Raw genomic sequence first — 14958 nt, forward strand, 5'->3', positions numbered from 1 at the left:
CCAGCAGGCCGGGCATTAGGGCCTCGGCGGAGCCCGCTCCCCAGCGCACTGGGCGGGGTGTGCGGCGGGCGGCTTCGCGGGCAGGCGCGGGCCCCGAGGCAGCGGCTGCGCCCTGCGCCGGGGAGGAGCCGGGGGCGGGCGGGCAGCCGGCAGGCGGGGGCTGGGGCCCGCGGCAGGGAGTGCCGGAGCGCCGGCGGCGACGACGGCAGCGGCGGCTGAGCAGGCTCGGTGCGTGGGTCCGCAGCAGCTCGGGGTCCGCCCGCTGGCTGCGGTGCGAGCGGGCGGCCCGGCTGCCCTCCTCCCCCGCCCGCCGCCGCCGCCGCTGTGATTGGGTGGAAGATGGCGCTGGGCGGATGGAAATCCTAATGACAGTCTCCAAATTCGCCTCCATCTGTACCATGGTAGGTGCGGCGGGAGGGCGGCGGGTGGCCCTCGTCCCCGCCCTCGCCGCCCGCGGGGCCTAGCGCGGGGCCGTGGCCGGGAGGGGGCGGCGCGGGCCGGGCGGGGGCGGTTGGACGGCGGGGCGCAAGCGAGCGCGGAGCGGCCCCGCGAGGCGGGCGCGCGAGGGTGGCCGGCGGGGGCGGCGCGGGTCGTCGGTGCCTGGGCTCGGCCGCGGGTCCCCGCGGCGCCGGGGCGGAGCGGAGAGGCGCCGGGCTGTGGGCGCGCGAGCCGGGGCGCGGGCCCGGCCGGGGCCGGAGGTGGAAGCACGCTAGCGGCGCCCGCGTTTCCGTCCGGCGGCGCGCGGGATCGGGCCCGGCCGGCCGGGCCGGGAGCGTCCCCGGCGGGCGAGGGGCTGCGGCGGGAAGGCAGGGTCCCCTTGCCGGCCGCGAGGGCACAGAAGTCGGCTCAGGTTTCCTCCCGCGCCTCTGGCGAGGCCGAGTCCCCGCCGGCGCCGAGGGGAAGGGGGTGTGTGTGAAGGTGGAAACTTTAAATAAGTGCTGTCGAAATTTTCCCCCTTTTCTCCTGAGAGGAACAAGCTCTCCCGTTTCCAGCCGCGTGTCCAGGTGGCAGTCTTGTCTTTGGGAATCCGCGTTGATCTTGAAAATAGCTTAAGCATTCCTGTCATTTGTTTACTTGAACGCCCCAGACGCATCAGTGTGTGGCTTGAAGTGTTTCTGTGCAGGAACTGACGGCAAGAGTTGCTGTCTGTGTTTTACTGGGGCTTTTAAATCGACTTTAAGGGAAAAGTGCTAATACCTGTGGAAAAGTCCCGAGTTGAGCAAAACGTGGGTGCGTTTAAATCTTGGTGTTTTGTGGTTGGTCAGTTTTCCACACTGTGGGGCGAATTCGTTTCATTAGCTCCTTATGACTTACATCTTGCGATCTTAAGTATGAGCCATCACAGAAAAAAAAGTTATTTTTCACCACGTGGGCCTATTGATGATGTTATTAAAGACTTCTGAAATCTTTCCTTCTGTTTTACGTCTTATCAGCCCTTTTTATGCATGTGGGAGATCCCCCCCAGCAATCTTCCATTTAAGGGTGGTACGTTTCATATACCTTTCTTTAAGGAGCGATGAATCAGATCGAAAAGATGCTTTAGAAGCAGATTCTGTACTGCATGCTGAGGAACAGTATAAAAATGGCTGAAATCAAGTGGGATTAAAATCTACAGTATTAAAGACATCACACTGAAGAAAGAATCATGAAGAATCCATTTCCTCAAATGGATGTTTGTTTTTCTTGCACAATTCATATTTTAGGAACCATTGATGTTAAAGGGACTGTATTTTTTAAAAAATTTTTATTTATTTATTTATTTATTTTTGGCTATGTTGGGTCTTCATTGCTGCGCGTGGGCTTTCTCTAGTTGCGGCGAGCGGGGCCTACTCTTCGTTGGGGTGCGCGGGCTTCTCATTGCGGTGGCTTCTCTTGTTGGGGAGCACGGGCTCTAGGAGCGTGGGCTTCAGTAGTTGTGGCTCACGGGCTTCAGTAGTTGTGGCTCACAGGCTCAGTAGTTGTGGCTCGCGGGCTCTAGAGCACAGGCTCAGTAGTTGTGGCGCACGGGCTTAGTTGCTCTGCGGCATGAGGGATCTTCCTGGATCAGGGCTCGAACCCGTGTCCCCTGCATTGGCAGGCGGATTCTTAACCACTGCGCCACCAGGGAAGCCCAAAGGGACTGTAATAAAAGGATTTCCAAGGGTCAGGTAGATTAATTATTTTTAGATATGCCAGTTATTATTCTCTTTCAAAAGGAATGTGATAATTAAGTCTTTGAAAGTGATAATCTTACCAGATTGCTGAGCTACACAGATTGTCAGGTCATAGTTCACTGTCAGAGTCTAGAGTTTCTGGAGTGATGTGTTGCTCTTCACTGTTTCATCCACTCAAGTATATCAGGTATACATTTAGCACCTACTACGTACAAGAGAGTGTGCTGAGTGCTGGGGATACAGCAGTGATCAAGACAGTCTCTGCTTTCATAGTGTTTACATTCTAATTAAGAGAGACAAACAATATTCACATAAACATATTAATATATGCTCTAATCAGGTTAAGAAAATGAGGCAGAGAGAGATTTGCCAAGTCAAACACTGAGTAAGTGGGATTTTGATCTCAAGAATTTTAGACTCCAAAACTCTCTCTAGGGCTTCCGCTCAGGTGCATTCATTACATGCGGGGTGTGTGTATTGTTGGCAGATAGGGAAACATCAGTGCCCGGCCAAATGAGATTGCTCCAAAAGTAGTGTTAAAATTGTATGTGCCCATGTTCATATTTGAATACATTCTGATGCGCTCCCAAGGTAGTGCTAAGTATATCAAAGTATCCTACAATCTTATTCTTTAAAGAGAACTTCAGTCTGTCTTCTGAGATACTACAAAATTGACAATCAAGAAGAGCAAGGGCATTTATCTCTGTGCCTTTGTAGGTTTCTGACCTGGTCACCGCTGTGTCTCAAGCAGGTAGCCTTCCTTGAATAATCTTAGCCCTGTCCCTCCCCACCCTCCATCCCCCTCGTACAATTTCACAGCATTTTTGTGATCTCAGTAGCACTTACCGTACTTGCTGTGTTGTAAATTTTTCTCTTATCTCCTTATTAGATTCTGAAGGCCTTAAGTGAAAGGACTATCATTTATTTCTGCAGTTTGGTGGTGCACTACCTTCTGCATACAGTAAAAGTCTCCCCGCATCCTTCATTTCTTCTGCTGATGTCTAGGGGGAGTAAGTTTGGTTAAACATGCCTGAGATGGGGGTGGTGTGTGGGGTGATGCAGAGGAGAGGGGCTGGTCCTAATGGGAATGATCTCTCAGAATCAGCAGCTGTGAAAACGCTGATAATGAGTTGCCGTTTTATTCTATAAATAATAACATTGACATAATTTTTTCACATGTCAACACAAGGTACCTGGGCAAATAGCAATACCTTAATAGGATTAAGTAACTGTTAAAAGCAAATCTCTTTCGATGTGTCTTATTCTAGATCACAGTTGTTCCTCTGACATGGGAACATCAGTTAAGTTTGCTTCTTTTAAGTTAGTGTTACAGGCTGACAGGGTGAGTGATTATGTTTAGGTTACAACGAATCAGTTTGCAGGGTACCTCTAGAAATGCCTCTTGTTGTTTGCCCATGAAATAATTTCACTATCACATGGTGCTTGTTTTGCTGGTGAAGTAGCTTCAGACTTCAGGGCCTGGCACAGAGTAGCTACCTAATATTTAATATTATGCTTCATAATTGTGAAATAATGGGAAGAGCGACCGAATGCATGTAGAGGGATGGCCTGTGTTTTGAAACTGAAGTGGAAGTTGTAGAGCAGCTTGTGGTGGCCCAGGACTAGAAAGCGACCGTACGGGTCAGGGTTGTTAGGAAGCACAGCGCTGGGGGCTCCACGGCTGTGAGAAGCCCCCTCGCTTCCTGTTTGGGTTGTAGGAGTGCTGGCGGGGAAGGGCGTGCAGGGGAGGGGGTTGGATAAAGGAGAAGTCGTTGCAGGGGAACGTGGTCGATCGTGGGGTGGCCTGGCTCCTTGCCCACCCCCAGTCACTGGGTGCCAGCTCGATCCCCCAGAACATGGTGTCATTGAAGCCAAGGCCACAAGTCTGCTGCTCCGTGGGTCTGACAGGCTTGCTTCGAAAAAGCCTGTACCCAGTACAGCGCTCTGCGCGTGGGAAACTTTAAGCTGACTGTACTTAGTGCAGGAGAGTCACAGGTGAGACTGGCTCTTTGTCTTTTCTTATTGTTTGAGTCTCACCGGGGTCACTCACACAGAGTCAGATGCGTGTGTGGTCAGTGCAGTTTATCACTCCAGAGAGAGGGGGGCGGGAGGAAAACCTCAAACCCGTGGTGCCTTGCTCCTCGGGGTGCGGGGTAGGCTCTTCATGTAGTCCGAATATGAGAGTAAATGATAGCAGCCCTTGTGCCTTCTCGAGAAATAGGGAGGGTGTGATTCTTTTATTAGCGAAGTATTTAATTAATTTTTATTAATATTTTAGTAGTAAAAAAGTTTTCTATGATGGGAACATTCAAAGTGAGTTGCCATTGGTTTACTAATTTTGCTGTTTTTAATGTTAATTTAGGAGAGATGAACACTTCAAAAATAGGGAGTCTTCTGTCCTATAAATGGTTGGATAAGGAATGTTTGAACATGTGTGTGAGGACCTTGGCAGAGAGATCGTTTAGAATAAGTTTTATTTAAGCCTGCTGATCATTCGAATTTGGCTAAAATACATATTGGACATTAAAAATTGCACATTCTCATTATAGAAAATTTGGAAAGTATTCTATAAAAAAGAGTTTGGAAACTCTTAAGGCAGCAGAAAAGAAAATAACTTACTTTACCTCCCAGAGCTTGTCTTGTCTATTTTTTATTTATTTTTATCTTTTATTTTTTTAATTTATTTTTAATTTATTTATTTTTGGCTGCGTCGGGTCTTTGTTGCTGCGCGGGCTTTCTCTAGTTGCGGTGCGCTGGCTTCTTGTAGCAGAGCCCAGGCTCTAGGCGCACGGGCTTCAGTAGTTGTGGCATGCGGGCTCAGTAGTTGTGGCTCATGGGCTGTAGAGCACATGCTCAGTAGTTGTGGCGCACGGGCTTAGTTGCTCCGCGGCATGTGGGATCTTCCCAGACCAGGACTTGAACCTGTGTCCCCCACATTGGCAGGCAGATTCTTAACCACTGCGCCACCAGGGAAGTCCGTCTTGTCTTTTTAAAAAAACTATGCCCTAGGTAAAATTTCACATTTCAGTTTTCCACGTGCATTATTGGCACTTACCACAAATAAAGGTAAGACCATTGGAATTTGAAACTTTTCATATGCTTAAGAAGTATGGTTTTAAATAACCGTATTCAGTTAGGTGAAACAGGTATAAAGACTCTAGTCTCATATCATTTGGCTTTGCTTACCTCTTGGTGGTTTTCTCCTTCCACCTCCAGCTAATCTTTTTATAATAGATCTCTGAGTAGGTTAATTATTTACTGTCCCACGACCCATGTGGCCAGTTCAGCCAGGCTTGATGGCAACACACCTAGTTTTCTTCCTTGGTTCTGGGCTTCTGATAGGCCCCCAGAGACTGAGTCCACGTCCATTTTCTCACAAGTTCTTTCTTCCTGCCTTTAAAGTCAGATTTATTGAAGCTCTCCTGAACCTTTTACTGTCTCAGGAAAGATTATTTAAGCATTTGTTTAGTGAGCATTAATTCCTTTCCAGAAACCTTCATTTTTTAGATTTAAATAATCTGATTTTGTTTTGAATTCTCTTTCAGTAGCTCAATTCCAGAAACTTAATATAGTATTTTGTAATGTATCCTACTGCATGATATATTAAAAAGAGAAGTTGGACCAGAAGGAAATTTCTAGTCCAGATTTTGACATTTAGATCTGTGCATATGGGAAAGTCTCCTAAAACTTTGTGAGTTGGTTTTTCTCATCTGTAAAATAAAGGGGTTGGGCTAGACATGTAAATATTCCTTCTGTGTTTGTTTTCTTCTAGATCGAAAACTCGGTATTCTCTGATCCTTTGAGAGTGTATAAATGATTGTTGATACCATCATTTTGGGAATGCTAATTGTGTTTAATTAATTTTCTTTTTCCTGTTTGACCCCCTTCACCCATTTCTCTCCACCCCCCTCCCCACCTCCACCACCTCTGGCAAACACCAGTCTGTTCTTTGTTCTATGAGCCTTTTTTTTTTTTTTAAAGATTCCACATATAAGTGAGATAATATGGTATTTGTCTTTGACTTACTTCACTTAGCGTAATACCCATGATATTCATCCATGTTGTCGAACATGATAAGACTTTTAGTCCTTTTTTTTATGGCTGAGTAATATTCCGTTGTATACATGTACCACATCTTCTTTATCCATTCATCCATTGATGGACATTAGGTTGTTTACGTATCTTGGTTGTTGTAAATAACGCTGCATTGAACATAAGCATGCATTTATCTTTTTGAGTTGGTATTTTTGTTTTATTTGATAAATATCCAGAAGAGGAGTTGCTGGATCATATAGTAGTTTTATTTTTAATTTTTTGAGGGGCCTCCATATTGTTTTCCATAGTTGCTGCACCAACTTACATTCCCACCAACAGTGCACAGTGGTTCCCTTTTCTCCACATCCTCACCAACACTTGTTATTTCTTGTCTTTTTGACACATTCTGACAAGTATGAGGTGATATCTCATTGTGGTTTTGATTTGTATTTCCATGATGGTTAACCATGTACAACATCTTTTCAGGTTACTGTTGGCCACGTGAATGTTTTCTTTCGAAAAATGTCTATTCAGATCTTCCGTCCATTTTTTGATTGCATTGGTTTTTTTTGCTGTTGAGTTGTCTGAGTTCTTTTATGTATTTTGGATATTAGTCCCTTATCAGATACATGGTTTGCAATAGTTTCTCCCATTCAGTAGGTTGCATCTGATGATGTTTTAGATAATATAAGGAGCGTGGACTTAGATATAGTTAAATATGAATTATACTTAGTTTCCTAGTTTGTTTTTTTTATCTTGTTTGTTTGTTTGTGTTTTTGGCCACACCGCTCGGCTTGTGGGATCTTAGTTCACTGACCCGGGATTGAACCTTCACTCCCTGCAGTGGAAGTGTGGAGTCTTAACCGCTGGACCGCCAGGGAGGTCCCCCTGTTTTTTTTTTTTTTTATTAAAATGTTATAGAATTTATGGAAAATTACGGTCCAAAGTAAATATATTTCTTCCTTCAAAAGTATTTACTGGAGGTTAGTGATATCACCATTTTATTCATTAACAGGCTAATCCACGCTGTTTACTTATTTTTGACGTTTTTTTCTTTTCCAATGCCATTTTAAAAAAAGATTTGAGGGACTTCCCTGGTGGTGCAGTGGTTAAGAATCCACCTGCCAATGCAGGGGACACTGGTTCGATCACTGGTCCGGGAAGATCCCACATGCCGCGGAGCAACTAAACCCGTGTGCCACAACTACTGAGCCTGCGCTCTAGAGCCTGTGAGCCACAACTCCTGAAGCCTGCGAGCCACAACTCCTGAAGCCCGCGTTCCACAACTCCTGAAGCCCGCGCGCCTAGAGCCCGTGCTCCGCAACAAGTGAAGCCACTACAATGAGAAGCCCGAGCACCGCAATGAAGAGTAGCCCCCACTCGCAGCAACTAGAGAAAGCCCGCGCGCAGCAACGAAGACCCAACGCAGCCAAAAATAATAAATAAAATTAAATTAAATTAAAAAAAAAAGACTTGAATTTTTGCCCTTTCTGATATTCCGCATTTATTTTTGTGGGTGTGAGTGTGACCTTGAACAAGTTACTTCGCTGTGCCACGGTTTTCTTATCTGTACAATGGGGGTGAAATAATGTCCACTTCCTAGGGTTATAGAATGGTACCTGGCCCAGGGTTAATCATCTGTAGTGTTTGTAGTTATTGTTATTACCTTTGTAAAGTGATTTGCTCCCCTCCATGAGGTAAGGACTCATTGGCACTACTAATGCTAGTAACCAAAATTGAAATTTTTAAAGTAAAATGCAGTTATTTTAGTTCATTTTCATCATAAGAAAAATTAGTTTATTAATAGTATATGCCTCTGAGAAAGCAGACATTTACTTTGAAGTTAAGTGAGCTAGATTATAATATTGCAAACTAAGAATGTAGATTATCTTTTTACCCTGTTTTGAATATTTTGTAGACAGATTTTATTCCTTTCGTCTGGGAATAAAAATGTTCTAATTTGTAACATTCTCAAATATGTTCTAGAAGCTTAGATAAGTTGGGAATACTACTTTCAGAAGAAAAGTCTTATTTTTTCTACTAAAAGAAAAAAGCATACCAACTTTTTGTCATTGTTAGAATGAAGCGTGTGTTTTCAAGTTAGCTTCAGGCCTTATTTCCTTTCTGATTTTCCTGTTCTTTCCTGAGGCCATATTGTTGCACTTGATTCACTCATGCCTCTGCCCCCACTGGAATGATATCTCTTGTTGGCCTGCGGTGCAGTTACCCAACCTGCTTTTAGAAGAGGATTATTTAAATATCTGTAAAATAAGGTGTCGGTAGAAAAGGGTAAATGCTAGATGTTTTGCTGCGTTAATGGGTTGCTGAATTTAAAAATTTAATCAGAGACCCAGTATTGTTGAAAATACCTACATGTAAGACTTCATCATTTAAAACCTTGTGCATAGAATTTGTATTAGAAAGGGAGAGACAGTTTATATATGTAATTCATTTTGGAAGAAAAACTATGAAGTCTTTACTTTCACAAAAGTACTCAGTCAAGAATTTTGCGATACTGTAGTGTGAAGTACGTGATATTTAATATAGAACATGATTGCGTGAGGTGCTGTGTATCTTCACTCTCCTGTGTGTTCACTGGCTTATCCTTTGCTGCCGCTGCTTCAAAAGAAAGATCATTAGCTTTTCCTAAGAGTTGTGTGGTGTCTGCAGAATGTCTAAGCTTGCTTAGACTCTCCATCTGTAGTCGTCCATGCGTCTAAAGCTGCATGCCAATAAAAATTTATTTCCAACTTAAAACAAGAAGTGGATGTTCTTCCAGTGATAATGGACAGATGTTCTTATTGAAATGCTTCATAGGTGCAGGAACCAACCAGCATTTCCTACTTGTGAATAGTGGTGTACTTTAATGGAGTTAGAATCTTACTGCCTTTGATTTTATTCTAGTGCTTTTTATTTCAGTGACCTAAGTAAGCCTTCTACCTGATGGTGAGTAAGTATATAAGTGCTTTTCACGGAAGGAGGGGTGGATTTATTATTTTTAAGCTAATAGCGACGTGTTCTCTCTCTTTTTTTTTCTTTGTAAAGAGTGCCTTTCTTCATGAGTACTTTCAGGAAGTATTCATGGAGGCTTGCATTCTGTCAGGGTGTATGCGGGTCCTGAGAATACAGAGATGACCATGATAAGCTCTGGTCTTACAGAGCTTCCCATTCAGTGTGTCCCACATGGGTTATGGTCGTGCAGAGAACACCCAACTTCTGGTGGGTTTTCCCTGTGAAAGTCCAGCCTTCGCCCGATGACCACACTTGAAAATCTGCATCGTTGTCTTCTTGTTTGAAGACATTTATAGATTGCCCTTTTCAACTGAAAAGATATAAGTGGACTCTTCCACCTTTTTTGTCTCTCTGTTTGTGGTTTGTTCTGTTACTTTAGTCCTTTCAAGGTGGCGTGTCTGCCTTGCCCTTCCTTTCTCGTGTCCTGCCGTCTCTCTCTCTTGGTTGCAGTGTTTCACCCCAGATGTCACCGTCTTTCCTCTTTACTTCTGGGACTGCACTATGGTTATTTTACCACCTCAGTGTGTTCTGTTAATGATGACCAGGGTCACCTCAGCAAACTTGGTGAAGTGGGAGGTGCCTTCTGTAGTTTTCAGCTTCCCGGGGAACGTGTGTGGAGATCTGGCACCCGGTGGCTCTTAGCGGTGCTGGTGCTGAGTACTTCACAAACTTAGAGATGATAAATCCAGGCTGGATCATTAACAAGAATTAGGACATTTGGGTCCATGTTTGGTTGACATAAAGCTGATGAGCCCTCTCTAAATGTGACGTGGTGCTGTGACAGGAAGAAGGCTGGGCTGAATAGGCGTGGCCCAGTTGAGAAATGAAATTTCATGATAGAATATTTGAAAAAACCTTCAGAATTGTATTCCTGGTAGACATGGAGTGGTTGATAAATATTATTATTTTTTTAAAGCTGTCAATTATATATTTTTATTGAATTTAAATGCTAGAAAAAAGTATTCAAAAGTATTTATCTCTCCATCTATTTATTTGTAATACCGCAGAACTCCTCTTTAAATACTTTCCTATAGGAAATGTTTATTAATAGACCTATTTTTATCTTATTTTCCTTCTGTCTTTTTTACAAGCAACCTATTCTGAACTATAATGACGTGGCCACTTTTAGAAATGGGGTGGTATATATGCCTTTGAGGTTGAATGAATTGTTTTGAACTATCAAAATGAGGATTTTAAAAGTGAAATAAACCACTCAGGTTTAGCTGTATGCATTGTTAAAGAATAGTATGACCTTTGGTTTCCTTGGAAACAGTAGTTTCTTTTAATTCTTCATTTTTAAAAAGTCAAAAAAATTTATTATTTTAAAAAGGACAAAATTGTGTGAAGTAAAAAAACCTATCTCCTGCAAAGAGAAGGAGGGGCAGCCCTTTCCAGGAGTTAATTATTTGTTAGAGTCTGTGTGTGTGTGTTTGTGTGGCTGGACATTACTTGAGCATATATAAACATACAGTACTGTGTGTGTCATCACCGCCCCCCCCCAATAAGGTTTGCAACTTGCTCTTTTCACTTAATGTATTGAACATAATGGACATTTTTCTTTGTCATTATGTTCATTCTAGGTCAAAACTGTGCTCCTTTTAATTCTCCATCATCTTCAGTGTCGATCATATTAGAAAGGTTGGATTATATAATACTGATTGCATATTTTCATTTTCTTTAACATCAATTGTGTTAGTTTCCTAGGGCTGCCAAAACCAAGAACCCCAAACTGTGGTTTAAAATAACAGAGTTTTACTGTCTCACAGCTCTGGAGGCCAGAGTCCAAAATCGGCAGGGGCTGGGGGTGGTCAGAGCTGGCGCCTTCGGAGGCTGAGGGGAGACTGCTCTCTGCCTTTCTCCTGTAGCTTCGGGGGGTTTCCAGGCAGTCTTTGGTTTGTGGATGTGTCACTCCAGTCTTTGCCTTCATCTTCACTTGATGTCCTCCACTTTGTCTCTGTTCCTTCACGTCGTCTTCCCTCGGTCCATGTCTGTTTCTGTGTCCACATTTCCCCTTTTTATACAGACGTCAGTCATATTGGATTAGGGCTCACCCTGATGACCTTTAACTTGATTACCCTCGTAATGACCCTATTTCCAAATAAGGTTCATATTCTGAGGTACGGGGGGTTAGGACTTTCAGATGTTTTTATTGGGGGATATGATTTATCCCAGTGCAACAATAGAGCAGTCAGGTTCATTTTTACAAATCAGTATCGATGATGTTCATTAAGTAGGTTATGTACTAGACACTCAAGTTGCATTTAAGTTTCAGACTTTGTCCTCAAAGGACTTGCGGTCCTTTATATATATATATTTTTTCATATAGATGAAAAAATCAATAATGAAAGTAAAATGCTACATTAGAAAACACTTAATGCAGGGCTTCCCTGGTGGCGCAGTGGTTGAGAATCTGCCTGCCAATGCAGGGGACACGGGTTCGAGCCCTGGTCTGGGAAGATCCCACATGCCGCGGAGCAACTAGGCCCGTGAGCCACAATTACTGAGCCTGCGTGTCTGGAGCCTGTGCTCCGCAACAGGAGGGGCCGCGACAGTGAGAGGCCCGCGCACCGCGATGAAGAGTGGCCCCCACTTGCCGCAACTGGAGAAAGCCCTCGCACAGAAACGAAGACCCAACACAGCCATAAATAAATAAATAAGTAAATAAATAAGTAAATAAATAAGTAAATAAATAATCAAGTACCTTTTAAAAAAAAAAAAAAGAAAACACTTAATGCAAAAGAAAGCAATAAAGGGGAAATAGAGGGGAAAAAAGACAGGAGTCAGGGAAAAAATCTATAAAATTAGAAATTTTACCATATACATCTTAGCTTGTCAGAATCACCTTTAGATTTATACTAGCTTAATTCCAGTGATATATAGGAATGTTATTCCTATATAGATCCATTCCCTTTCTCCCCTTTTAGGGCTTTATTTTTATATATATTACATCTGTTAATGTTATAAACGTAGCAATACGTTGTCATAATTAGTACTTTACCATCTATTTGCTAAGCCTATTACAGCTTTCCTCCAACCCGCCCCTTTGTGCTGTTACTGGTATATGTATGACGTATATTACATGTATGTATATTATAGTCCCAGTAATACTTTATATATTGTACATACATACTATTTTATACAATTGCTTTCTAAATCAGTTAAGACAGGAAAAAAAATGTGTTTATGGTGTCCTCTGTAGTTGAAACAGGTACTGTCACGGGTCCTTTTTTTTTTCTTTTTTTTTTTTAAATTTTTATTTATTATTTATTTATTATGTTTATTTTTGACTGTGTTGGGTCTTCGTTTCTGTGCAAGGGTTTTCTCTAGTTGCGGCAAGCGAGGGCCACTCTTCATCGCGGTGCGCGGGCCTCTCACTGTCGCGGCCTCTCTTGTTGCGGAGCACAGGCTTCAGACGCTCAGGCTCAGTAGTTGTGGCTCACGGGCCTAGCTGCTCCGCGGCATGTGGGATCTTCCCAGACCAGGGCTCGAACCCGTGTCCCCTGCATTGGCAGGCAGATTCTCAACCACTGCGCCACCAGGGAAGCCCACGGGTCCTCTTTTTTTGTTCATGTGGACTACAGTTATTATCTGAGGTCATGTGCTTTCATCCTGAACAAACTCCTTTAGTATTTCTTGTAAGTCATGTCTGCTAGCAAAAAATTGTCAGGGTTGTTTTGTTTGGTTTGGTTTGGTCTGGGAAAATCTTTGTTTCACATTTAGTCTGAAAGCTTTGCCAGATTTAGTATTCTTGGTTGATAGTTTTTTTATTTGAGCACTTTGAATGTTACCCCACTGCCTTCTTGCTGCCTTGTTTCTGTTGAGAAGTCAGCTGTCCCTTCTAAGCAACTCATCCTTTTTCTCTTGATGCTTTCAAGTTTTTCTCCTTGTCTTTGACTTTCAGCATTTTCACTATCATGTGCCTGTTTGTGGGTCTCTTTGTGCTTATAACCTATATATTCTTTTTTTAAAAAATAAATTTATTTATTTATATTTATTTTTGGCTGAGTTGGATCTTTGTTGCTTCATGCGGGCTTTCTCTAGTTGCAGTGAGCGGGGGCTACTCTTTGTTGTGGTGCGCGGGCTTCTCATTGCGGTGGCTTCTCTTGTTGTGGAGCACGGGCTCTACATGCGTGGGCTTCAGTAGTTGTGGCTCGTGGGCTCAGGAGTTGTGGCTCGCAGGCTCTAGAGCGCAGGCTCAGTAGTTGTGGCGCACGGGCTTAGTTGCTCTGCGGCATATGGGATCTTCCCGGACCAGGGCTCGAACCCATGTCCCCTGCATTGGCAGGCGGATTCTTAACCACTGCACCACCAGGGAAGCCCTGACCTATGTATTCTTAAATTCTGGTTTATGTTAAATGCCTGTACCTTTCAGTTGGGAGTTTGTTTTTTTGGGGGGGGCGGGGGGGGTAACATTTCAGTTATAGTATAATATATCAACTTTGTAGGTCAGGATGATTAGATTAATTCAGAATCGTTATGTCTCAACCAGGAATATATTACTATAGTTAAATATTACATTCTCGCAGAAGACATTCATAAGAAAATTGGACACTAAAATGAAATGATAGTATGAATTCCTTTCATGAGTTGTATATTGTTGTGCCTGTAGATTAGCGTCACTGTATATTTATTCTACAGATAAAATTGTTTAGTGTTCTTTGGAAAAGCAGTGGTTATGAGGGTGTCCCACTGCATGTTTATCGGATGGTGTATTAGATTTCTAGGGCTTCTGTAACAAGAGCTGCAAACTGGGTGGAATAGAACAAGGGAAATTGATTGCCTTACAGTTCTGGAGGCCAGAAGTCCAAATCCAAGGTGTTGGCAGTGTTATGCCCCCTCTGAAGGTGCTAGAGAAAGATCTGTTCCAGGCCTCTCCTAGCCTCTGATAGCCTCACTTGGAAGTATTGAGCCTCAGATGTTCCTTGGTTTGTCGATGGCCACTTTCACCTGTGTCCCTTCACATCTTCCCTCTGTGTGTGTCTATGTCTAAATTTCCCCTTTTTATAAGGACACGAGTCATTGGATTAGGGCTCACCTTAATGACCTCATTCTAACTTGATTACTTCTGTAAAGACCCAGTTTCTAAGTAAGGTCACAATCCAAGCTACTGGGAGTTAAGACTTACATATATCTTTTTTTGGGGCGAGGGATACAGTTCAGTTCATAACAGATGGCTTAAAGGAGTATTGCCATCTTAAGTTCTTTCAGAAATAAGATAGGGACTCAAGGAACTGTAGTTTTTTAAGGGGAGTAGCAATTAGTTAGTTTGGGTATCTTTTAAACTAACTAGTTTAAATATGTCTAACCTCACTTAATGAGTCAGGATTGGAGCTCTATAGTGGTGGAATTTATACTTAATTTTGCATTAAACTAATAATGGCTGACCTTTTCTGGAAGTGGATGTATCAGTAGTTAGCTGACTGCTTGATTTTTTTTTTCCTCTTTGTGACTGCTCAACCCGTCACCTTCTACCCAGCCCCCCACACCCAAGTCTTTCACAGCTGTGGAATATTTTCTTTTGGTTACATGGATACTTAATAAGAAATTTACTGTTTTACTGATTGTAAAAAGGATAAATGTTTGTGATGGACAGCAATGTGTAAAGAAACTAAAAGTCACCTATAACCCATTAATCAATTACTAGTATTTGATAACATGTTTTTGTATGTTCTCTTGGTCTTTTCCATGCGTGGCAAACATGATTTTTAAAACACAATTTGTGTTGGGGCTTCCCTGGTGGCTCAGTGGTTAAGAATCT

General features: G+C 43.1%; 1 protein-coding gene across 1 annotated transcript in view; it reads left to right on the forward strand.

Annotated features, from left to right (window-relative positions):
- Positions 1-79: 79 nt before the first annotated feature.
- The window catches only part of USP12 (ubiquitin specific peptidase 12), a 79518-nt gene continuing 64639 nt past the window's right edge, over positions 80-14958 (forward strand). Inside the window, exon 1 of the mRNA XM_082435711.1 lies at positions 80-401. Within this exon, the coding sequence (XP_082291837.1) occupies positions 354-401 (48 nt within the window). The 5' untranslated portion in view covers positions 80-353. The remainder of the gene's footprint in view (positions 402-14958) is intronic.

Source organism: Balaenoptera physalus (assembly GCF_965194825.1).
Source record: "Balaenoptera physalus genome assembly, chromosome: 18".
NCBI classification, from domain to species: domain Eukaryota; kingdom Metazoa; phylum Chordata; class Mammalia; order Artiodactyla; family Balaenopteridae; genus Balaenoptera; species Balaenoptera physalus.